Genomic DNA, 26,446 nt, shown 5'->3' with positions numbered 1-26,446 from the left:
GGAAGTAAATTAAAAGAATTTATATAGTATTAGAAATCTAGAAACTGTGATGAAAAAATCCAGAAAAAAGCCAGAGTCATCTGTTCAGTCCACTGTCTGACTCGACAGACATAGGGGATCAGACCAGGGTCACACCAGAGGGGGTGCTACTCCCACACCCCAGTGAACTGGGAGTTGACCATACCAGGACAACAGGAAATCCAGGAGCCAGAAATGGGCATCCTTGTAATACAGAAAGGTGTGACCTGACAGCATTCCCATCCGTTACCCTGTTCCTAGTCACATATGCAGAGCAGAAGGATGATGTGTCCAGACAGGGAGCCAGGATGGTGTGCAAGGGAAAAATTTCAGAAGCCAGAAGTGGTATGGGGCTCAGACCCCAGGAGCAGAATGAGATCCCAACTTCAACACAGCCCAGACTAAAGGAATAACCAGGGGATAGCTAGGTGGCACAGTGGATAGAGCACCAGCCATGGAGTCAGGAGGACCCAAGTTCAAATCTGATCAGACACTTAATAATTACCTAGCTGTGTGACCTTGGAAAAGTCACTTAACTCCACTGCCTTGCCAAAAAAAAAAAAAAAGAGGACTAACCAGAGTTAAAATCTCAGACCAAAGAGGAGCCTGTTATTCTGTTGCTGAACCGATAGAGCTTTCCAGTTGCCCACCAGAAGCCAAACCCATCAGCAGTCCATCCCAAGTCAGAAGGGAGCAGAGCTCTGACATTAGACTTTTCCCTGGATCAGACTACCTGGAGAGCACTAAGAACCTGTAGGTCCCTGCTTGTTCCTGAGATCCTGCAGTAACCTAATACTCAATCTTCTCAAGAAACCAGCACAGACCTTCCCTTCAGAGTGTGGCAAGCCAAGAGAAGCCTTTCTGAAATGGACCAACAAAAAAGAAGCCCAACATCATGAGCTCTTAGGTAGCAGGAACACTCAAGGCACAAGCACAGAAGAGAATGTCGTCAAAGATAAGATACGCCCCAGAGAAAAATGGAGTGTGGGCAAAACTTAACTAGTATTCTTGGAAGTGATGGAACTAGAATTTAAGCAGGAAAAAAAAAAGAGTTAAAATGTTTTTATAAATGGAATAAGAACACTATAGAACAAAAATGGTAAAGAAATGAGATTTAAGGAAGAAAGAAATGAAAAGACAACTAATACTTTTGCAATTAATCTTGCCCAAGCAGCAAACTTTATGAAAATCAGAATGGACCAAATAGAGGCCAATGACTTCCTTAGATAACAAAATAATATTAAAACAATGGCAAAAGACTGAAAAAAAATAGAGGAAAGTCTAGGATATCACAGAGCGAAAACAATTGATCTGGAAAAGAATGGAAAAAAATTTCAGAATTATTGGACTACCTAAACCTCATGACCAAAAAAAAAAAAAAAAAAAAGCCATGACATCCAAATCAAAAAAATCTTAAAGGAAAATTTCCCCAATAGCTTAGAACCTGAGGGAAACAGAAAGAATCCAACATTAACTCCTAAAAGAAAATTACAAAAAGAAAACTTACAGGAATATTATATCCAAAATCCAAAGGTCAAAGAAAAAATATTACAAGCACTAAGAAAGAATTAAGGTACCAAAGAGCCATAGTTAAGATCATACATAATTTAGTAAGGACAACTTATAAGGAAGAACAGAACTTGGAATAGGAAAAGAATATATAAACTTAGAGCCAAGAATGACTTAGCTAACCAAACTGACTAGAAAAAAAAAGATGTACAATAAAATAGAGGATTTTCAATTATTTCTGGTAAAAAAGAAACCCTGAACAGAGGATTTCCAAGCATTCCTGAAAAAAAGAAATCCTGAACTTCAAATCCTGAAGTTTAAAACACAGAAGTGAAGAAAGATATAAAACAGTAGATGTGAATTAACAATGATTAGTAATCATACTAACAATGTTTAGTAATCATAAAAATGCTAATACTTAATCCTATCATGATCAAGTATCACAGAGGCAATCTAATAGAACAAGACCTAGGAATAGTTAACCTTATATTTGGATATCTTTTTTTTTAATTAAAAAAAAAATTTTAGTTTTTTCAAGGCAATGGGGTTAAAAGTGGCTTACCCAAGGCCACACAGCTAGGCAATTATTAAGTGTCTGAGATCAGATTTGAACTCAGGTACTCCTGACTCCAGGGCCAGTGCTCTATCTACTGCACCACCTAGCTGCCCCCATATTTGGATATCTTTAGAAAGAAATGGAAAAATTTTTAAATTTGTTTTATGCTTTATAGTTTTTCCCTCTCATAGATTTTTTTTTATTTTGTTTTTTGATTCTTCTTCTTTCACAACAAAATTAATATGGAATTATGTTCAACATAGTTATATATGTATAACCTATATTAGATTACTTGCTGTCAAGGGAAGAGGGAGAAAAATGTGGAACTCAAAATCTTACAAAAAAAAACTGAATGTTGAAAACTATCTTTGCATGAGGTTGGAAAAACAAACAAACAAACAAATAAATAAATAAATTTATATTTAAAAAAAGAATGGAAAGAGACGGGGAGAATCATAGACTGAGGACAAGGCAAAAGAAGCTTAGGGAAAAGTATCTCAAACAAAGAGTATCCAGAAGTAGAAATCTATACAAACAAGAATGAGGGAATGGAGAGAATGCCTGAACCTTACTCTCATCTGAATTGTTCAAAAGAAGGAAAAACACACAGTTAGAAAAGAGAAATCTGTTGCATTCAATAGGAAAATAGAGGAAAAGAGGAAAGAGAGGAGGGAAGGTGGAGTAAGAGGGATTAATTTTGAGCAAAACAAACTCTTGAGGCTATATAAAAATATTTATAAGTCTGTATCTTTGTAACACTCCTGCAAGGCAGGTGCTATCACCCAGAGTTAAAAAGGATGACATGGATGGTGAGACAGCAAAGGACACAGAGAAGAACTGCTCAGGTGACAAGAGAAAGTGGTCAGAGTGTAATCAAAAGTGTCTGGTAGGGGATAGCCAGGTGGTGAAGTGGATAGAGCACCTGCCCTGGAGTCAGGAGGACCTGAGATCAAATCTGATCTCAGACATCTAATAATTGTCTAGCTGTGTGACCTTGGGCAAGTCACTTAACCCTATTGCTGGACACAAGTGTCCAATGTATTAGGCAGATCCACAAGGATGAAAACAGAAAAAAAAAATGACCAGAACTAGCAATTAAGAGACCACTGGTCAGCTATGGAGAGAAGTTTCAGTTTAGTGATGAGGCTGGAAACCAGACTGCAAAGAGTTGAGGAAGGTATAAGAGAGTAAGTAAAAGCAATAAGTACATTTGGTTTAAAAATGGAGAGATATAGAATGAAAATACAAGGGAATGAGTAAATGATTGTTCTTAAAGATGGCAGAGACTTGGGAATTTTGAAGACAGTAGAAAAGAAGCCAACATATAGGGAGAAATTAAAATTAAAGGCAGACTAGTAATGATTGAGGGGGGCAGTCTTTGAAGAAGATGTTAAGAGAAGGGATAAAGAGCACGAGATAAGACAAGGCAACAAGCATTTATTAATCACCTACTATATGGCTGGCACACTGCTAAGTACTGAGGCTACAAATACAAATAAAAATAAAGATAGAGCTTACTTTCTTATGGGGGAAGAAAATACACAACACACACACACAAACCCACTGAAAAGCATGGGATGGAATTGGATGGAGTAGGTGGGGAAGAAGAAAGGACCTACATAGAGGCAAAGTATTGAATCAAGAAAGTAAAAAATACAGGAAGAGAATGAACCTGGGACCTTCTCCAGTTTGGAGACCCTGGGAAGAACTCATCAAGTGGAGAAAAAGAATAGTATGGGAGATAGATATCCCAGGGAAAGGAACCCCAAGAGCTGAGGGAGGTTCTGGGGTTAGACAACAACACAAGCATAGTGTTGAAGCACAGCAAGGAAGAGAAAAAAGGTTGGCTGGCCTGAGTACTCTGTCTAAAATGGATGGCCCTGGGAGGAGACTGGCAAGGTCACTAGAAGAAGACGATGACAGTAATTAGTTTTGAGATGAAGAGAAGGAAAGAAAAGGGGAGTCTTGGGTAACATCCTCAAATTCCTCAGTTAAATAAAAGGCAAGGTTCTCCAAATGTGAGGAATGGTATGGGAAAGACAAATGAAAAGGATTTTGGGAGCTTAAGAAGAGAGTTTGGAATAGTTTCTGAGGAGAGTGAGAAAGGAAACCAATTAGGAAGGAATAAAAAGGGTTTCCTCACTTATATGAGAGTCAAGATAGAATTAAATAACATAAATTAAGAAAATAACTGGTCATCATGGTTATGTGACTTCCTCTAGCTCTGTTTTGCAACACATATCTAGAAGAGAGGAGAAACTATAAAGCATAAAACAAATTTAAAAATTTTTCCATTCCTTTCTAAAGATATCCAAATATAGGGGCAGCTAGGTGGTGCAGTAGATAGAGCACTGGCCCTGGAGTCAGGAGTACCTGAGTTCAAATCTGATCTCAGACACTTAATAATTGCCTAGCTGTGTGGCCTTGGGTAAGCCACTTAACCCCATTGCTTTGAAAAAACTAAAATTTTTTTTTAATTTAAAAAAAAGATATCCAAATATAAGGTAACTATTCCTAGGTCTTGTTCTATTAGATTGCCTCTGTGATACTTGATCATGATAGGATTAAGTATTAGCATTTTATGATTACTAAACATTGTTAGTATGATTACTAATCATTGTTAATTCACATCTACTGTTTTATATCTTTCTTCACTTCTGTGTTTTAAACTTCAGGATTTGAAGTTCAGGATTTCTTTTTTTCAGGAATGCTTGGAAATCCTCTGTTCAGGGTTTCTTTTTTACCAGAAATAATTGAAAATCCTCTATTTTATTGTACATCTTTTTTTTCTAGTCAGTTTGGTTAGCTAAGTCATTCTTGGCTCTAAGTTTATATATTCTTTTCCTATTCCAAGTTCTTTTCTTCCTTATAAGTTGTCCTTACTAAATTATGTATGATCTTAACTATGGCTCCTTGGTACCTTAATTCTTTCTTAGTGCTTACAATATTTTTTCTTTGACCTTTGGATTTTGGATATAATATTCCTGTAAGTTTTCTTTTTATAATTTTCTTTTAGGAGTTAATGTTGGATTCTTTCTGTTTCCCTCAGGTTCTAAGCTATTGGGGAAATTTTCCTTTAAGATTTTTTTGATTTGGATGTCATGGCTTTTTTTTTTTGGTCATGAGGTTTAGGTAGTCCAATAATTCTGAAATTTTTTTCCATTCTTTTCCAGATCAATTGTTTTCGCTCTGTGATATCCTAGACTTTCCTCTATTTTTTTTTCAGTCTTTTGCCATTGTTTTAATATTATTTTGTTATCTAAGGAAGTCATTGGCCTCTATTTGGTCCATTCTGATTTTCATAAAGTTTGCTGCTTGGGCAAGATTAATTGCAAAAGTATTAGTTGTCTTTTCATTTCTTTCTTCCTTAAATCTCATTTCTTTACCATTTTTGTTCTATAGTGTTCTTATTCCATTTATAAAAACATTTTAACTCTTTTTTTTTCCTGCTCAAATTCTAGTTCCATCACTTCCAAGAATACTAGTTAAGTTTTGCCCACACTCCATTTTTCTCTGGGGCGTATCTTATCTTTGGGTATCTTATCTTTGACGACATTCTCTTCTGTGCTTGTGCCTTGAGTGTTCCTGCTACCTAAGAGCTCATGATGTTGGGCTTCTTTTTTGTTGGTCCATTTCAGAAAGGCTTCTCTTGGCTTGCCACACTCTGAAGGGAAGGTCTGTGCTGGTTTCTTGAGAAGATTGAGTATTAGGTTACTGCAGGATCTCAGGAACAAGCAGGGACCTACAGGTTCTTAGTGCTCTCCAGGTAGTCTGATCCAGGGAAAAGTCTAATGTCAGAGCTCTGCTCCCTTCTGACTTGGGATGGACTGCTGATGGGTTTGGCTTCTGGTGGGCAACTGGAAAGCTCTATCGGTTCAGCAACAGAATAACAGGCTCCTCTTTGGTCTGAGATTTTAACTCTGGTTAGTCCTCTTTTTTTTTTTTGGCAAGGCAGTGGAGTTAAGTGACTTTCCCAAGGTCACACAGCTAGGTAATTATTAAGTGTCTGATCAGATTTGAACTTGGGTCCTTCTGACTCCATGGCTGGTGCTCTATCCACTGTGCCACCTAGCTATCCCCTGGTTATTCCTTTAGTCTGGGCTGTGTTGAAGTTGGGATCTCATTCTGCTCCTGGGGTCTAAGCCCCATACCACAGTGTGGCAAGGGACTCAAGAGCTGAGGATAGTCTGGAGTTGTTTTAGGTGGCACAGTTTGGGATGGGAGGCAAGTGAACTCAGAAGAAGGATAATGAAGAGTAGAGTGCAGATTTGATAGGAGTGAAGAACAAATTTAGGAGGGATGAGGCATAAATAGAAATGGAACAGCAGTAGGTAAAAGTTTGAGGAATAGGAGGATTTATTTTTTAACCAAGTAGAGTGCTTGTGGGTAATGGTGAGATCCAGAGTGTGACCACCTCTGTACAAGGCTAAGATGGGCCCCACCTTGGTCACTGCTTACTTCTTTGGCTTGAGGGACAGGGTGAAAAGTTAGTTGTATAGGTCTGATAGGGCAGCCTTGGGTACTGCTTACTCCTCTGGCTTGGGGGGGGGGGGCAGGGTAAGCAGTAAAGGTAGTAGGTATCTAGGTCTGATGGAACACTAAGCCTTGGTTGCCACCTTCTCCACTGGCCAGGAAAGGGATAGATTGGTAGTGCAAGGACATAAAGTTCTGGAATTGTCTTTATAATTCCATAGTTTTACAGAATATGCCTTGGAGAATAAAAATTTTTGGACTTCTTTCTGGCATCCTGCAAGTTCTGCTTGTATGATGTTGCCTCATTTCATCCACATATTGAGCTCTGAAACTTTCATGGCTGTCAAATGCTTCCCAGTAACTATCTTTCTATGTCTCCAGGTGGCTCTTTTTGACTTCATTTTTTGCATTCCCCCTGCCCTATTATTCTTGGTAGGATTAAGATAGGTTTGGGTGGCAGTTCAAGACTGGTGAAGGTATTTGGAAGGAGTGGACTTCCCTAGCTTTCTCACTGCTAAGCTATCTTACTGCATACTCTATTAATGAATTAGAAATCGACTACATCATTATTATATAAAATAATGCTTACTATTTGAAAATCTTTTAGTGAAGTATTTATGTGGTAACAAACTGATCTGCATATACAATAATACAGTGATGAAACATTAGCTTGAACCTGGGATATGGAACCTGGCTTTGACATTTTCTAGTTATGTGACCTTAAAATGACCAATCATTTTACCTAATTTCATTATGATGGCAATGGTTTCATATTATTATTTATTATAAGTTATAATAATGGCATTTCAATAAAAGTATAAGTCATACAAAATATCTAACAAAACTTAAATCATAATAATATAACCACTACTCTCTAGTTTTCAAATCAATAGTGTTTAAATTCCCAAGAAGACAGAATTTTCTAAACATATATTTCTGTTTCTTTCATCAACTGTTTTTAAAAGAAGATTCCTCAAAATTCTTCAAATAGAAGGTGAAATCAGAAGGAGATTATTTAGGACATCTTTCTTACAATGAAGCTTTTGTTATAGTATTTAAATATGATCTCAAAAAAGGGTATATTCAATTTGTCATCTTACCTGTTTCACTTCCCTTTTCACTTGTTTCCTCATCCAACAAAATCAGCCTAGGTAACCAAAACAAAAATGTGAAAATATTTTGGTTAAAGGATTGTTACAAAAATATTTGACTAATTATCTCATGCTATTTGACTGGAGAAGATAGATGTGGACTAGATAAATAAAATCAAACAGATTAAGAAACTCTCAAAAGACAAGACATTAAGAATAGTGGCTTCAAATTCACTTGGAAAAAGTGTCCCAAGATGTGCTTGACCCTGTGATGATGAATATTTTAATCAGTGATTTGAATAAAGATATAAGGAGCATATTTTTAAAATCTGTGAATGATGCAGAGCAAGGAGGCATAGGTATTCACAAATTGAATAACAGATTCCAAAAATCTTAACAAATATTGAGTCAAAACTAGTAAGATAAAATTGAAGAGACTTAAAGGTAAAGTCTCGCACTTAAGTTTTCAAAAAATCAGTTTTATAAGTACAAGGTGGGGGAAGCATGCTTTGACATCAGTTCATCTAAATGAGATCTGGGGTTGTTGGGGGTCTGCAGACTCAATAGGATTCAACAGCTGATGCCATTTTAGACTGGCCTAAAAGAAACATAGTAGGAGGTGATCATTCTGTTGTATTCTGACCAGACCAAATCTGGCAGATTATATTCAATTATGGCTTCCACATTTCATGGATGATATTGATAAGCATCTAGATTACAGCAACCTGTAAAGTGGATGGTCATATCATTTGACTATTAGTAATATGGATAATTAGCTTAAAGAAGAGAAGACTTCTGGGGAAAAGGTACCTGAGAACTCTTAAGTTTCTGAAGGTCTGCCACATGGAAGAGGAATTAAGCTTCTGTTTGAAGCAAAGGAATGATGGATGGAAGTGGCAGAGAGGCAGATAGGGCTCAAATAAGGACAATTTTCCTAATAATTAGAGCTATTCAGAAGTAAAATGGCTTGCTTCAGGAGGTAAAAGATTTTTCCCTTGCTAAACATAGGCTGATCACTTATGTATTTTGTAAAAATATAAGGACAGAATTTCCTAAACAAATATTTATTTCTATGATCAACTGCTTTCAAGAGAAAATTTCTAAAATTCTTCAAATAGAAGGTGAAATAAGAAGGGGATTGTTTAGGACATCTTTCTTATAATGGAGCTTTAAATATAGATAATTCGTTTTAAAAAATTGTTATAGAAAAAGGTTGGACTAGATGGTCTTTGAGGGTTTTTCCAATGATTAAAATTCAATGTTTTTGTTCAAGTGCATGGAATTCAAGAATCCATGGTTTTCTTATAGTTCCAGAAATAAAAAGATTGGGGGAAGTACTTTGAAACTTTTGTAAAACAAACTCCCTTAAAACAATGTCTTAAAAGAGAATTTTTGAAGAGTGAGATCTTCTATGATTATATATTCTCTTACAGTCTACAGAAGAAATTAATATTTATCTCAAGAATTCTAACTAATTTTGACAGATTGACTCAAAACCATGAAATTAAAAACCATACTTTGAAATGTTAAATGTAATTTTTAATGATTGAGGATTTTTTGGTTGTCATTTGAGAGTCTTTTTTAAAGGCACTTTTTTAGGGTTTTTTTTTTTGCAAGGCAAAGGAGTTAAGTGGCTTGCTCAAGGCCACACAGTTAGGTAATTATTAAGTGTCTGAGGCTGGATTTGAACTCAGGTAGTCCTGACTCCAGGGTCGGTGCTCTATCCACTGCGCCATCTAGCTGCCCCTTAAAGACATGTTTTTAAAAATAAAATTTTAAAAATAGAAAGAGTAAGCTTTTTAAAGTAAACACTCAGAATTATGTGGAAAAGATAGGAAATGGGATAAGGCTGGGGTATATGTCTGAATAGGAAAACCCCAGAGAAGATAGTCCCTAGAATAGAACCTCCTCAGATGCTGCACTCTTCCAACAAAACAAGAAAGGGTGACAATGGGGTGGGCATTAAAAAGTTCCAGGTATATACACCTGTCATATTTGCATCCAGGTAAAAACTTATCAAGGGCATTAAAAAGAAAATAAAAATGAATATCTTAAAAGAAAAAGACAAAACCTAACAACACAATGCCCACAAAGGTAGGAAGGGTGTCTATCTGGCACAGTTAGTTTTAGCTTCTCCTGTGTTGCCCTTATAATAGTGAAAATTGGTGGAAATCTAAGCTTAGTTATTTATTATCTTTTTTTTTTAATTTTAGGTTTTATTTATTTTCAGTTTTACATTTTTTTGCCCCAATCTTGCTTCCCCCCCCCCCACAGAAGGCAGTTTGTTAGTCTTTACATCATTCCCATAGTATGCATTGATCTAAGTTGTATGTGATGAGAGAGAAATCATATCCTTAAGTAAGAAACATATAGTATGAGATTTATCCATGGTAGTTTTCCCAAAGAGATCATCCAGTTTGGGACAAAAGGTCATCTTTCTAATTTTTCTGTCCATAGTGATGGCTTTTTAGACTTTTTCTTAAAATTAAACTTATGAGGCTACAAAATAAATATGCAATGTTCATCAGAAAAAAGGTATATAAAAATAGAAATGACAATGTATTAATATAGTCTCCCATAATATTATATAAAATATTTTCTGCTCACTTGTCAAGATTAGGAGTAACAAGATTATTTTCTACATTGTTCTCTTTGTGTTCTTCAGTAAGCTTGCTTGGAGACTCTTTGAGTCGCTAAAATTAAGAAATCAGGTTTAAAATATATACAGAAATCATTTTTTCTCCCACAATAAATAAAAATAAGACTTGTTAAAACATAATACTGGGAACAACTGTGAGAGATTTTGCTTGAGTTATTTTCTAATGGTTGTGTTGGGCCATCCACATTCTTTGGCCCAGCATATATTGTAAGGTAGGTGTCCAGGGGTGATAAGCTTAATAATGACAAGAGTCATTATTATTATTAGCCTGTCTCAATGAAATTCCAAATATATCTAAAGATTCTTACAAATAATATAGAACTTAAAAGTCATTAATAAAATTGGCTAGATAAACAGTACACCCATATCTATATGACAGTTTAGAAAATGAAAGCATGAAGATGAGCATGTCTTAAACTAGGAGTTAATATGTGGCATTAACATAATACCTATCAGACTCAAAGAGAAGTCTAAGAAATTGTGTAAGATGTAGACCCAGTCATCAAATCATCTTACTGAGTAGATCCTCAAAGAGCATCTGAATTTATCATTCCACCAAAACTGCTCTAACTATGCCTAATGATCTCTTAGTTGCCAAACCCAATGGCCTTTCCTCAGTCATTTTCATGGACCTCTGCAGCCCTTGGCATGGCTGGTCACCATTCTCCTTTTTCCTAGGTTTCAGGGGTCATCACTCTCTCCTACTTATCAAACTGCTCTTTCTCATTCTCCTTTGCTAGAACCTCATCCAGATGATGCCCTCTAGCCATATGTGTCCCTCACAGTTCTGTCCTGGTCCTTCTCCTCTTCTTCCTTTACCTTAATACTTGACTTTGTAATTTCATCAGTTTCCATAGATTTATTTACCATCTCTATGCTGAGATTCTCAAATCTACCTAACCTGCCCCAAAATCTCTGTTGACCTCCAATCTCACAGCCCCCATTACCTCAATACCTTGAAGTAGATGTCCAGTAGACAATTTAAATTCAATATATCCAGAGCAATTCATTATCTTTCCTCCTAAACCTTCTCCTCCTCCCTCCTACCTTCCCTATTACTGAAGAGAGCACAATCTTTTCAGGACCTTAGGCAATAACTTAGGAGTCATCCTGGATGCTTTACTATCTCTCACATCTCATACCCAAACTGTTGTCAATGTCTGTTGATTTTACTTTTGCAAAGTTTTTCCAATTTTTGCTCCAAAATTGCCCCTTCTCTCCTCTTATACCACTATTACTCTAGGGCAGGCTGTCATCACCTCACTTTTCTTCCCACTCCCCACTCCGATCTTTTCTAAAAAAACAGTTCTAGCTATGTCGCCTCCTTCTTAATTACTTCAGTGGCTCCCTATTATAAAAGTCTGTTTAACATTCAAAGTCCTTCCTAACCTATACCCTCCTTCCCTTCCATTCTTCCTGTGAACTCTTCACTCCAATGACACTGGTCTCCTGGCTGTTTTCTGACCACCACATTCCATCTCTCAGCCATAGACCCTCACTCTGGCTATTCCCCATGCTTGGAACATTCTCCCTCCTCTACTGACCTCCCTGGCTTCCTTTAAGTTCCAACAAAAATTCCATTTTTTTATTGGACTCACCTCTGTTAATGATTTCTTATTTATCCTACACTCAGCTTGCTTTATATATATGTATATAAATTTGCTTACATATTGCCTCCCCCATCAGATTGTAAGCTCCCTGCTTGTTTTTGAATCTTTTAATGGAAAGTGTAGAAAATGTGAGATTCTATTGTTGTTTATTGATTATTTTAAAAAAAGCATTTTACTTATCAGGGCAAAAAGCAACCCTGAAGGTTTTCCAACACGGAATCCCTCGTGTGTGTGAAGTTCATAGCAAAGTCCTTGATAAATGCACACAGAGACCATTTCAATGACCCTTTGATTTTTTTTTCAACATTAAACCAGACATGAAAACAATGAGGCACCTGTTCACTTCAGGCATCCACCAGTGTCATGGAGAATATTCTGTACAGAATACAAACGTAAGAAGGATTCTTGATAGGTAAGATTCTCCAGATGATATTGTATTGATTTCTGTGAGCTCTAGAAAAGTTTAAGGCCTGTTCAATAAAACTAATGATTTCTCAAAAAAGACTGGCCTAACAATCAGTACAGGAAAAAAGCCCATTAAATTAACTAAATGCCTACTGTCTAGACCCTGATGTAATACAGAAATAAAATGCAAGACCCATCAACTTTATTAGTATAAAGATCAGGGATAAATACTGCCAATGGACAATGAGTTGTGGCCCAGAAATGGAATGGGGGAAGAGAATAAACAGATTGTATTTAAGAAGTTAACCAATATTTTGGTTTGTGGTTGTCATTGTTATTTTTAAAAAATCCAAAACTGAATCCAAAACAAAATACAAATGTGTTCCTGAGAGGGCTATATCTGGGTCTGCCATACTCTCTGAGGAATAAAGCTTACCAGTGGTCAGAAGGAGCTTGCGGCATATTTTTTAATTATATCTACAAGAAGCAGCATATGGATTGTCATTCAGGGAATGTATGATTGGAAAAAGAGACTGGGATGCCATGTCATAAGAGAAAAGAATCACAGATGCATCCAACAACACAACCTCGGGGGATTTAAGGACCTCCTATATCCAGCTCAAATACTGGATCAAGACCCACGGAATGCAAAAATAAATAAATAACAAATCTAGGACTTCAGCTTCCCAGACTGCAGATCTATGAGAGAATGTAGACAAGAACTGGGCAAGATAAGGAAACATAAACACTGAAGAATGTTTGATAGAACAATTGACATTCCTCTTACAGACTTAACATTACAGTCTGGTTTATATTTATCTAGATACATGCTTTTCTTCCTTCCTTCCACCTCTCCCTGCTCCCTTATTAGATTGTGAGTTCTTTGAGGGAAAGATCAGGTTTTATTTGTATCTCCTCTAGTGTCAGGACCTAAAGACACATAAACACACAGTGTGTCTTTCTCCAATATGCAAATATGAATTCCTTCATGTTACAGAATTAAAATAGGTTAAGCAGAATATATATAGTTTGCATCTCCATTTCAAAGAAATCCCTAAAGAATAATGTATGACATAGCAGAGATACAATAATGGAAGGGAACTTTTTAAGTTTATTTCTTTTAAATCCAGAAAGAGCTCTGAGTGATGAACCACATGAACCACTTTTATTATTTTATACTTTTTCCTCTTTCACCCTTAGTTTCTGACTTCTTTCCCTTCTTTTCTTCCTCTTTGTCTGCTTATAACATGGACTCTCTGGCGATATTCAGATGTATTTGCTGATTCAGCTGGCAAGTGTAAGTAAGGGATCTCTGGTCTAGTAAAGGAGGAAAAAAGATAAAAAGTTCAGGATTCTCCCCCAAGCCACATAAAATAGCTTTGAGAAAACTTCACCTTTAATGCAACAAAATCATATGGACGGATGCCTGTAAATTCTTCATGGATTCTGGACATCATTCGAGCTGTTTTCTCCCAGAATCCAAGCAGTGTTCTCTGAAGAAAAAGGTAAAAGGATATTACAGCTAGACTTTGCCTAAACATTTTGTTAGTGTTCTTTTCCTCACTATTGTCGTGATTGAACAATTCCAAGGAAAATGGGGTTAAGTTTATTAGTCCTTCCAAATTGTGGCAATTAATAAAGCAATTCAAAACTAATTTACTTCTAGGTATATGTACTGCAGAAATAACTGTTCAAAAGCATCCTAAAATTAATTATTACATGAACAAAGAAAAGGGAAAATGATAGATAAAAACACCTTTCAAGAAATCCAGAAAAGAGTCGCTAAAATCATCAATTTGAACAGAAGGAGAACATATGTATGATCATTATGTTATTATGCAAGCATGTGCTTATGGCTGGTCTGGGTGAAAAGTCACACTGACAGCTAAATTCTATCATCAAAGATACTGACACATTCACAAAGACATTTTGCATGCATGTGGACCCAAACGTGTGAAAACACACACACACACACACACACACACACACACACACCCAGCCCTTTCAAACAAGTCATCTGTTTGCCAGTCAATACCCAGTTAATTACTTAGAAATGAATTCCTTTGGCTCTTTACTTCTCTCCTCCTTCTAGTTGTCCTCTCTCTTTTTTGGTTCTTTTTGGTGTATTAGACAGAAGAGACAAAATTCTGATTTGTTGTATCAGATGTGGATTCCTGATTGGCTCAGCAATGCAGAAAATTAGAAGTCTTCCTCAGAATGAAAAGGCTTCCTATCCACTAGTTTCCTCACTTTTTCCTGTATAAACTGCTATTTTCCTTACAGTCCTAAATGGAAATTTTAATGAATGTAAGTTCTTGCTATCTGGATTCAAATTGTGTTGTCTATTGTTTTGGCTTTGGGTAATCCATGCTAAGACTTGGAGTCCATTAAATAGCAGAGAGTTGGCTTCATTTTAGAGAAGAAAAGAAATACATGTTCTAGGCTTGGACTATGCCAGTCTAAGAGCAAGCCAAGCACAGCAAAGTGAAGAGAATTCTTTCCAGTTTACTATATAATTTACTTTTTTGTTAAACCCCTTAGTCAACTTTTAAAAAGAAATCTCACCACTCCTCTTTACTGCAAGGACATGCTGACCATGGAGTTGGGTACCTGGTAGGTAGTGAGGGAGTAGGATAACAAATTGCAGCGACTAGCTCCAAGTAAGTCCACCTTCTGACAAACATCCATCTTTAACTTGTCAAAAGAAGCTTTGGTATTTCTCACTTGGATCTGTACCTAATCATAAAAAAAACCCATATTAGTGTTGACAATATCAGACCACAAAAGTACTATATGTGCATATTTGTATACACACACATTACTCTAAAGACTTAAACATTTAGCAAATAGTACAGTAGCTATTGTGAAAAGGAACAGTAGAACTTGATGATAATATATTGTTATATGTATGTTACATGTTTCATATATTATATACAGTCTATGACTAAAGATGAGATCTGTAGTAGAGAAATCACATACACAGATGTATGCATACATACAATGTTTTCATACCTTTATAAAAATAAACAAGGACTTTTGCTGTTTTTGTTCAGATGTTTTTCATTTATGTCCAACTCTTCATGATCCCATTTGGGATTTTTCTTGGCAAAGATACTAGAGTTGTTTGCCATTTCCTTCTCTGAGTCATTTTACAGAATTAAGACAAACAGGGTTAAATGACTTGCTCAAGGCCACGCTGTTTGAGGCCAGATTTGAATTCAACAAGGTGAGCCCAGCCCTCTATCTAAGCCTGGAGCTTCCCCAATCAAGAATCATAGCTCCTTTTCACAGTATTCTATGAATTAGCTATTAAATATTTGTGTCAAGTAACAATGGACTATATAAAATCCACAACAGCAATATGCAATATTAACAATTGAGAAAGGGGAACAGAAGCTTCAGAGAATAAATGATTCCTTTATTTAGCATTAATAAAAATTTTATATTTCATATAGTATAAATTCAAACAGTATGAAGGAAAGTTTAGAGGCTTGTATAAAATATGTTTTCATGGAAACTCAAAGTACTATTGAGTCTCATAGGGTAGTATTATAGTCTCTTCATTTTTCCTATATTAATAACTGTTTTAGGTTTAGTTATTCCAAAGTGTAAAAAAAGCTTACATAGAAATGAATAATTCTTTTTTAAAAAATGAACCAAATAAAGAATATTTTTCACTTGAAAGAGATTAATAAAAGAAATAATTATTAATATAAATTAATAAATAACATATATACCAATACAATAAAAAGATTTTCTTACTTTTCTGAACTTTTCCATTTGTTTGGATGTGTCTGGGTCAAGTTCTTGTGATACATCCTTCATCCACAGCAAAGCCCCTCTGTATTCTGTGCGGGCCTGCTCCATTCGATTGATTGTCATCAAGGTGTCAGATACTGCCCTATGACTAAAAGTTGCTACTTCTTGTTCAAGACGAGACAGAGGAGTACATAAGGCTAATCTAATGATAAAAATAATTAGATTCAGAAGAAACAAATGAAACAAAAATTAGAAGCTAAGGGAACCCAAACATTTCCACCATTTTGGAGAACATGTAATTAAATATCAGAGTAGTCATTTTATATATTTTTAGCACTATTTCAAATTGGTCAAATTTGCATTATAAGTCACTTGATTAAGTATAGCAAATTCAAAATATCTAAAAGCATAACATATATTAATAGAAATTAATATACCAAAAGGTTAAAATAAGCAAGATGTTTAAAAAATTTAGACACTCACTGATTTGATAAATGAGGCATATGCATCTTTGTTTTTACTGTTCCTTATTTTTTGAAACATTTTAAGTCAGCCACATAACTCAAGTAACAATTATAGTAAATATACTCCTTAAATTTCTCAAATACCACTTGTACAGAGTTTACTCTTTCCAAAACAAAAGTCATTCATTTACATAGAAACAAAGCCCAAGCAAAACGCAGCACATAAAATACTCAAAGAGATAAAAAAAAAACCAATCAATTTCTAAGCAACTGAAGAGGGCTATATAAGCACAAGTCAAGTCAACACAATCTGTCCCATTTTTCAACATGGTATAGTGCAAGTAATCCCTGAGGTCTCCCACCATATTCAAGGATTTTTTAAACATGAAATGTAGGATCTGAAATAGGAAGTCACCTTAGCAATCTAATCCAACTCCCCAATTTATCGATGAGAAAACTGAAGTCCTGAACAGTTAATGAGCTGTCTAAGATTACTGAGTTAGTAAACAGTGGAGCTGTATTATGAATCTAGGTTTTCCAATTTCAAATCTAGTTCTTTTCCCACTCTATCAGATCATCTGCCACAGTTGATGCTCTTTTGAAGGACTTTCCTATTCATTCATTTGATTCAAGGCTCCTTTAACAGCATAGCTACAATGAAATAGAGCTCCTCTCTTTAATTAGAACTGCATTTCCTTTCCTCTAAAAAGTTAAGCAATTTTGACTACTCTAAATGCAGCATAATATACTTCATAGTTTCTTTTGTGCTTAAAAAGTGTGATGTGCTAAATATCAATTAAGCTTAAAAGGAAAATATTTTTACATTTAAAAATGTCAAAAAAGAAAACTGCAAAGTTTTGTAAATAACTACATGTAAATTTACATAGTAAATAATTACATATTTAATAGGGCAAGGCAGACAATTAAATATTAATATCATAATTATTTCTTGATTATATAAAACCATCAAAAGAAATTTAAATTCAATACAAATTCTCTTTATAGAATATAAGCTATTAATCATTTCACTGCTTTTGCAAATATCTATTTTAAAGGTAACAGAGTATGGGATGTTTATAAAATATTTCTATGCTATGTTATAATTTCCCTGTTATACTTGTATTATGCATCTTAAAATATAACACTAAGTTTACCAAATATGATTAAGATGAAGAAAACGCATATTTTAAAAAACCTTTGGTTGGCTGAACAACACAGTGTCTTTCCAGTGGCATCCATCATTTTGCCAGCTTGAGTTATATCCTGTTCTGCTTGAAACTTTAAAAAGAGTCCAAGATCATTTTCTTCTTCAGATATTGCTAGGAAAGTTTAAAAAATACCAGTTAGAACAATTATGTTATTCCAGTGCATATAAAATAAAACTAAAATACAAATTTACGTATAATGATATGATATCAAGTAAGAATCACACAGAAAATTAATGAATTACCGTATCTTAGGAAATGTCTTCTTTTTGCTGTATTTTCTTGGCTCCTAAAGGAAAATTTATTCCCTGCTATTGTACACCCACAATCTGACCTTGGCTCTCCAAATTTCAATTCTCCCCCTCTATTCTCAAACTCACCCAAGTGCTTAGGGTGTTCTTAACAACTAGTAATTTCCTACTGGTTGCAGGAAAAGCATCTACAGATGCTACAGGCCTCTTTTCCCTTGGCATCTCCAAGGTAACATTACCCCTCCTTCCTGACAGCTCTTCCTAGTTCTCCTCCACTGAGTCATCTTCTTCCTCCTAGCCCCTCTATGTTTCTCCCAAGATTCTAACCTTACCTTCTCCTCTGCCTCTCTATCTTTTGATTTGGCATCTCATTTGCTCCCCAAGATAAGTTATTATCTATATGTAAATGAAGATGCTAGGTCAAAGGAGTTACAGAAGTACAGGAGCACATTTTACCTAGGGGAATTAAGTAGGAAAGTAAAAAGAGTTGTTAGACTGGGAGAAAATGGGACTGAAATGGTGAGGGGGAAAAATAAAAGAGAAGTAAGGAAAAGGACTGCAGAATGATTAGGATATATAGGCAGAAAGAAGGATTTCCCAGACCAAGATCTTCACTCAATGAACCAAGAACTGGGTAACTGTCCTTGTAATATTTTTCAATAGCCACACTTGTCTGCTTGCTATTAATTATCTTTTCTAGGCATCATAATAAAAATGAGACAATTTAAATATGTGTATATACATATATATATGTATATATATGTATATATATATATATATATTTCAACAGTTAAGACTAAAATAACTTGAAAACTAGTCTTCAAAAACAGTTTTAGTCACCTATGGTTTATATGACTGCCAAAGTGATCAATGGTTGTAGTTTCTAAGAGTCTGAGGATTTTGAGATCAATTAAAAAAGGGTTGATTTGAATTTAAAATCTTCTTCTGCATTATCTCTCATTAGAAGTGTTAGGCAATCCTTAGACATGTTAAATCCAAGATGTTTTTCTTTCGTATAGAGCCCAAAAGACTATAAAACTGTACATCCCCTTTGACCCAGCAATAATATGACCGGATCTGTATCCCAAAGAATAAAAAAGAAAAGGACTTATGTGTACAAAAATACTTATGGCAATTCTTTTTGTGGTGGGAAAGAAATGGAAATTGAGCAGATAACCATCAACTGAAGAATGGCTGATCAAATTGCAGTCTATGATTGTGATGGACTACTATTGTGCTATAAGAAATGATGAGTAGGATGCTTTCTGGAAAACCTGGGTAAATTTAAATGAACTGATGCAAAATAAAGTAAAAAGAACCAGAAGAACATTGTACATAGTAATGGAAAAACTAAAAAAAAAAAAAAATTTTGTTTACATGTAATTGAGGAAAAAATTAAATATAAGCTCAGGAAGACAGCCTTATCCAGAATAAGCCTATTTCATTAACATTAAAAATATGTTGATCTGTGTATCCATCTTCAATTATTTTCTTCAAACAGCAAGAATATTTAGCTGCTGTAGTCTATGTGCTCTGGCCATCTTTCCAATAACTTTTGATGTTATGCAATTGAATTTGACTTTTTTTTAGTTTTTTTCAAGGCAAATGGGGTTAAGTGGCTTGCCCAAGGCCACACAGCTAGGTAATTATTAAAAGTTTGAGGTCAGATTTGAACTCAGGTACTCCTGACTCCAGGGCCGGTGCTCTATCCACTGCGCCACCTAGCCACCCCTTGAATTTGATTTGTAAAGCAAACCATTATTAAGTTTCTTCACTATTCACTTCAGTTGTATTTTCTTTTCTTTTCTGCCAGAATGGCAATTTTGCTGAAAGGAATGAATTTTTTTATTGCAATCTTAAATCCATATAGACAAAAGATGCTTCCCTTCTGTCACTGTTAACACTTCTGTTTCTTGTTCGCAAATCACAAAAAACTGGTGCAAATTTACCTTTTATTTTTATTTCACCTGAATATTTTTAAAATTTGCATACCATAGATTCAGGCATCCAATATCTCATTCTATTTTAAAGTTACTTTGACCACATTCATTCCATTTAATCATATCAACTTTTTGTTATAAGATAATCTAATATGTTGTTCTTTTTTTTTTTTGCCGTGGTAGTATTTCCATTAGAAGTATTCTTTTTGTCCACTTTGTCAAAAGTTCTTTCTTTTTTTTTTAATTAATGCCATATACAGTGCCCAGGAGCACATCTCATCCAAACATTATGACAGTCAAGTGGAGAAAGGCAAAGTGGTGGATTGCTAAAACCTTCAACTAACTCACATATGGCACATTAACTAAATGGTATCATTTTCTAATCCTCTCTAAAATGAATAGCTCAATGCTTGACCTCATAGGAATGATAATCTTACTGTAAGAAAGGGTGAAGGGAGTAGTTTCAAAGAAACCTGAATTGTTATGAACTGATGAAGAGAAGGTTGAGTAAAACAAGGAGAACTCTTTATATAGTGACAAAAATATTGTAAAGACAAATAACTCTGAAAGACTCAGGAATTCAAAATGATTCATGTGACCCACCTGCTGAGATACAATTTTTTCAGACATAGCCAATGTGAGAAACTTGTTTGGTTTGATTTGACACATTCATAACTGGGGTTTTGTTTTCCTTTCTTTCTTAATTCAGGAGTTTGGGGAGAAAGAAAAAGTAAATTTTGAATAATTGAAAAAAATTAATTCAAAGAAATAGAATCTGGCCCCGACCTCACCTTCCAATCTTATTTCAGATGACTCTTCTATGACTTATTTCAGACATTCCTACCAAAGTGGCCTGTTAGCTCTTCTCTATCTCATCTTCCTCAACAATGCTCAAGCCCTTGGCCACTCTACTCTTTCCAGACTAGCTGCTCTTTGGACCTGAGAGAAGCAATGTGATAAAAGGGATGTCTGCAGCCCTCCCAATATGAAGACAACAGGTGGGCCTTGCCTACAAAACTCTATTCTAAATCACTTTGTATTTAATCTTTTTTTTTTTTGGCTTTTGCAAGGCAATGGGGTTGAATGACTTGCCCAAGGTCACCCAGCTAAGTATTAAGTATCTGAGGCTGGATTTGAACTCAGTTCCTCTTGACTCCAGGGCCATTGAGCTGCTCAACTGTATTTAATCTTTACTTAGGTTATTGCCTAGGGCATGGTGGATGGAGTGCTGAGTCTTTCTAAGTTCAAATTCAGCCTCAGGCACTTCTTAGCTGTGTGACCCTCAGCAATTCACTTAACCTTGTTTGCCTAAGTTTCTTCATCTGTCAAACAAACTGGAGAAGGAAATGGCAAAAACCACTCCAGGATCTTTCCAAGAAAACCTTAAATGAGGTCACAATAAGTAGGACACATCTGAAACAAGACAGCAACAACAACTGGAGGTATCCAGGAGCTTCTGAACAAATCCACATCATCTTTGGTGGCCAGTCAAAGAAAAACAGATCTTGGAGGACCTAGCCCAGTGATGATGGAGATATGGATTCCTACATATATTAGTCATTATGGCGAATGCTGTGCAGAAATACTTTTGTTCTTTTTATAGCTGCAAAGTAAATATCCCTTTGAAAAAGCTAAAAAGCAAATCAAAAAAACTTCACTGTTTGGAAATATGATGATTTTATCTTGGTCTACAGGAATTTTGCTCTGCTGTGTCCATTTGTGGTGTGGCCTCTTCTATAAAAGCACTTCCTGATTACCCAAGAGGGGATCTCATATTTTTCCTTAGAATAATTTTTCTTTTGCTTTTATGACATTCTATCTTATATCTTATGTCCTCCATTACACTGTAAGCTTCTTGAAGGCAAGGCCCAAACGATCATTTTCATTTTTGTTTTTATCGTTCCTTAAACACTGCAGGTTGTGGGGGGGGAGCAAAGCCAAGATGGTGTCAGGAGAGGACCTTCTCTCAGTTGCTCTGGAGCAAAACTTATAAACTAAGGACTCTAACTACATTTTCGAGAGACAGAACCCACAGAGGGATCCAGTGAGGCAATTTTCCAACCCAAGGTAGCCTGGAAAAGAGCAGAAAGGCTTGGCTCCACAGGATCAGAGGGGTGGCCCGCCAGAGCGATGGAACTTCAGCCTCCCAGAGGCAGCCCCAGGGTGCTGGGAGCTGCGGCTCACAGCAGCGGGGGCAGTTTCTTGAGCTACACCCCAGGGAGCACCAAGCACAACTTGGGGGAACAGCGGGGCACCTCTGCCAGAGTGAGCACATGAAGCCCAACCCTCAGGGCACACAACAAGCAGCTTGGCCACAGCAGCCCAGATCCAGGAAACAGAAACAGGCGGAGCCGGTAAGCAGGAGCCCCCAAGGCATGAGCACATTGAGCCTAGGAAGGGAGGTGGAGAGAGACTGCTTAGCTCTGTCCCTGGAACAGGACTTGGGGGCTCTGACCACATTCAGATCCTGATCGTAGTCTAGGCCCCCCATAGAACAGCAGCCCCCCCCACCTCAGCCCCATGGAAGAGGGGTGCATATATGGTCATTCACAAACCAGGAGGGAGGACAGAGCCTCACACACAGGGATCCTTGTGGAGGTGTCCCAAAAGCTCAGGAAGCACCCCAAAACCAAGCTCAGACTGGGAAAATGAGCAAGCACAGAAACAAGAGGAACACCACTGAGAAATGCTTTGCCTGTGAGCCCAAGAAGGATCAAAACACTCAATCTGAAGATGAGGAGGTACAAGCTCCTGCATCTAAAGACTCCAAGAAAAACAGAAATTGGGCTCAGGCCATGACAGAGCTCAAAAAAGACTTTGAAAAATCAAGTGAGAGAGATAGAGGAAAAATTGGGAAAAGAAATGAGAGAGATGCAGGAAAAACATGAAAATGAAATCAGCAGCTTAGTCAAGGAGATACAAAAAAATGCTGAAGAAAATAACATGTTACAAACCAGCACAGGTCAAATGTAGAAAACAATTCAAAAAATTATTGAGAGAAAAATGCTTTAAAAAGTAGAATTGACCAGATGGAAAAGGAGATAAGAAAGCTCTCTGAGGAAAACGAATCCTTCAGACAAAGAATAGAACTCAGGGAGATTGCTGATTTTATGAGAAACCAAAACTCAATACTTCAAAACCAAAATAATGAAAAATTAGAAGAAAATGTGAAACATCTCAGTGAAAAAACAACTGATATGGGAAACAGACTTAGAAAAGATAATTTAAAAATTATTTCAGGTATTCACCTGAAAGTCATGACCAGGAAAAGAGCCTTGACATCATTTTCAAAGAAGTATTACAGATAAATTGCCCTGATATCCTAGAAGCAGAGGGCAAAATAGAAATGAAGAGAATTCACTGATCTCCCCGAGAAAGAGATCCAAAAAAAAAAAAAAAAAACAAAACCCAGGAATATTATAGCCAAGTTCCAGAACTCCGAAGTCAAAGAGAAAATATTACAAGCAGCCAGAAGGACACAACTCAAATATCATGGAGCTGCAGTCAGGATCACACAGGACTTAGCAGCAACTACATTAAAAGCTTGTAGGGCATGGAATATAATATTCCAGAAGGCAAAAGAGCTTAGAATGTAACCAAGAATCAACTACCCAGCAAGGCTGAATGTCTTCTTCCAGGGAAAAAGATGGACTTTCAATGAACCAGGGGAATTTCAAAATGTTCCTGTTGGAATGGCCAGAGCTGAACAGAAGGTTTGATCTTCAAATACAGGACTCAAGCAAAGCATAGAGAGTAGAGGAGAAGAGGAAAATAAGAGGGACTTAACGATGATGAACTATGTATTCCTGTATAGAAAAATGATACTGATAATACTCATATGAACCTTCTCATTTAATAGAGCAGGTAAAAGGAACTTTTATAGATGAAGCACAGGAGAAAACTGAACTTGAAGATATATTGTGGTGTAAAAATTGAGTCAATAGATAAAAGGGAAATGTAATGGGAGAAAAAGGAGAGGAGGAATAGGCTAAGATATTTCATATAATAAGATTTTACTTTATTATAATGAGCTGTTTCAATGATATGGAAGGGGGGAAGGTGAGGGGGAATGAGGGAATCTTCACTCTCATCAGAGGTGGCTAGGAGAAGAAACAGCATATATACTCAATGGGGTATAGACATCTACAGTAAGAAGGAGAGAAGGGAGACAGGGGAAGGGGGGGAATGAGAGTGATGGAGGAGAGGATGGACCATGGGGGGGAAAGCTGTCAGATATAACACATTTTCTTTTTTTACTTCTTGCAAGGGGCTGGGATTGGATGGCCTGTCTGGGACTATAGGGACGGATGGATGCTGGGTAAGGGGTGGTATGTGGGTTTGGGGCCTCTTGGCCCCAGAGCTGGGGATCTGTCTACTGCACCACTCAACTACCCTACAGCAGAGACAGAGTGAAAGGAGAGAGAAAATATAGTACATGGTAGTAGAGAAGTATGAATGGAGGGAGTTGCAATCAGCAATGGCAACAGTGGAAAAATATGGAGTTAACTTATGTGATAGACTTATCCTAAAGAATGTGATCCACCTGAGACAGAGCTGGTGGTGTTGGAACAAAGACTGAAGCATATTTTTTATTGTTATTGTTTTCTAGGGGGGTGTTGCAGGGCAAATGGGACTGGGTGGCCTGCCTGGGGCCACACAGCTGGGTGATTGTTGGGTGTCTGAGGCCAGATTTGGACCCGGGTGCTCCTGGGTCAAGGGCCAGTGATCTGTCTGCCACCCAGTTGCCCCTACTATTATTATTATTATTATTATTATTATTATTATTATTATTATTATTTTATTTTATTTTATTTTGGGTCTTTTTTTTTTGGTTTTTGTAGGGCAATGGGGTTGGGGTGGCTTGCATGGGGCTCACATAGCTGGGTGATTTTTGGGTGTCTGGGGCCGGATTTGGGCTTGGGTGCTCCTGGCTCCAGGGATGGTGCTCTGTCCACTGCGCCACCTGGCCATACCTATTATTATAATTATTATTATTTTAATTTTTTTCTCTCCCCTTTCTTTATTGCCTGTGTGGGTCTATATTTTCTTGGTGGGAGGGGGTATTATGTTTACTCTTAAACAAGAATATTTTAGTAATGTATAAAAAAAATTACTTGTACAAAATAAGAATAAAAGACTACCAGAAAAAAAAAACACTGCAGGTTACTGAATCAAACTGAATTAAATTGAACTGAATATTCAGAGTATACTTCAGAATCCTGAACTACCAAAATGAATAAATACTAATTTCAGTAGGTTGGCCACTCAGTGTTGGTCAAAATAAAAAAAAAAACAATAATCCTTAGTCCTGTGCTCTTCTACCTCACAATGACCATAATAACAATTTCTGAAAGGGGTAAGAGTATGCCAAAAAAAATAGATTTTTAGACCATCAACAAATTTTAGTTTGCCTATTGGTATTCTAAATGTGAGATCTTCATTCAATTACCAAAGATTGGACATATTACTGCAGAAGTTAAATCATATTAGTCTTAATTTTCTTGCTGTAAAGGGAATCAGAAGGAAAAAATTATAGCTAAATAGAAGGTTGGATCATTTTACTGGTACTCTTTCATAAAGGTAAAGGAAAGAAGTTAGTGGAGTGGATTATTATATGCCCTAAAGCTACAAGAAATATTATTTCAAGGGGCATTGGTCATCACAGATTGCAGTACTAATGATAAGTATTTACAAAAAAAAGCTATCAAGAAAATAATTGCAGGTTATACTAATATCAGTTATTGAGGCAAAATTATTTTAAATCAAATCAATATAAATTCTGATACTTGGTGGCCTCCATGCAAAGGTGGGAAAATGTGAAGATGGAACATATGGTTAAGGAAAAAGAAATGAGAGCAACCAGACTTGTAGATTAAACAGAAACCTCATGCCTTTATATCATAAACACTTTGTTGAAATAAAGAATCAGTAAATTCTGGATATGGCAAGCACCAAATAACATCACAAAGAATTTAAATGCCTACATATTAACAAAGATGAAAAGATCTATTTTTGTGGACATCAGCATTATCTTTGAGTCAACTCAGAGGTAAGAAGAGAACTGGTGATATTCAAGAATAAACAGTAATGGGAAAATGATTTTAACCCGGATTATTAAAACAACCTACTGAAATTAAAAGTGAGAAGAGGGAGCAGCTAGGTGGCACAGTGTATAGAGCACCAGCCTAGGAGTCAGGAGGACCCGAGTTCAATTCCAACCTCAGACACTTAATAATTGCCTAGCTGTGAGACCTTGGGCAAGTAACTTAATGCCATTACCTTAAATAAATAAAACCAAAAAAAGTCTTTAAAAAAGTGGAAAAAGAACAATAGAAATGATATTGATATCAGCTATTAATAATTTCATCTAAAAGTTAAGCCAATGGAAATGAATTGCCACAACAGGAAGCTCAAAAGAACCCAGAAAGTGCCTCAGTCAAAAAACATTTGACTTTTCAATTGAAGAGAGAGAGCTGCTGAAAGTAACACTGACTCAGAATATAAAC

At 36.2% G+C, this 26,446-nt stretch overlaps 1 protein-coding gene across 4 annotated transcripts in view; it reads right to left on the bottom strand.

Annotated features, from left to right (window-relative positions):
• Positions 1 to 26,446, bottom strand: part of ICA1L (islet cell autoantigen 1 like) — a 61,279-nt gene that overhangs the window by 23,601 nt on the left and 11,232 nt on the right. For 2 of the 4 annotated variants that reach the window (XM_074191622.1, XM_074191623.1), the window contains exons 3-8: positions 17,740 to 17,863; positions 16,084 to 16,282; positions 14,932 to 15,057; positions 13,716 to 13,814; positions 10,255 to 10,340; positions 7,657 to 7,703 (exon numbers count right to left, since the gene is read on the bottom strand). In XM_074191622.1, the coding sequence (XP_074047723.1) occupies positions 7,657 to 7,703; positions 10,255 to 10,340; positions 13,716 to 13,814; positions 14,932 to 15,057; positions 16,084 to 16,282; positions 17,740 to 17,863 (681 nt within the window). The other 2 variants (XM_074191624.1, XM_074191625.1) reach the window with 2 other exon arrangements.

Source organism: Macrotis lagotis, chromosome 6, assembly GCF_037893015.1.
Source record: "Macrotis lagotis isolate mMagLag1 chromosome 6, bilby.v1.9.chrom.fasta, whole genome shotgun sequence".
NCBI classification, from domain to species: Eukaryota; Metazoa; Chordata; class Mammalia; order Peramelemorphia; family Peramelidae; genus Macrotis; species Macrotis lagotis.
This window is presented reverse-complemented; position numbering and strand designations above follow the sequence as displayed.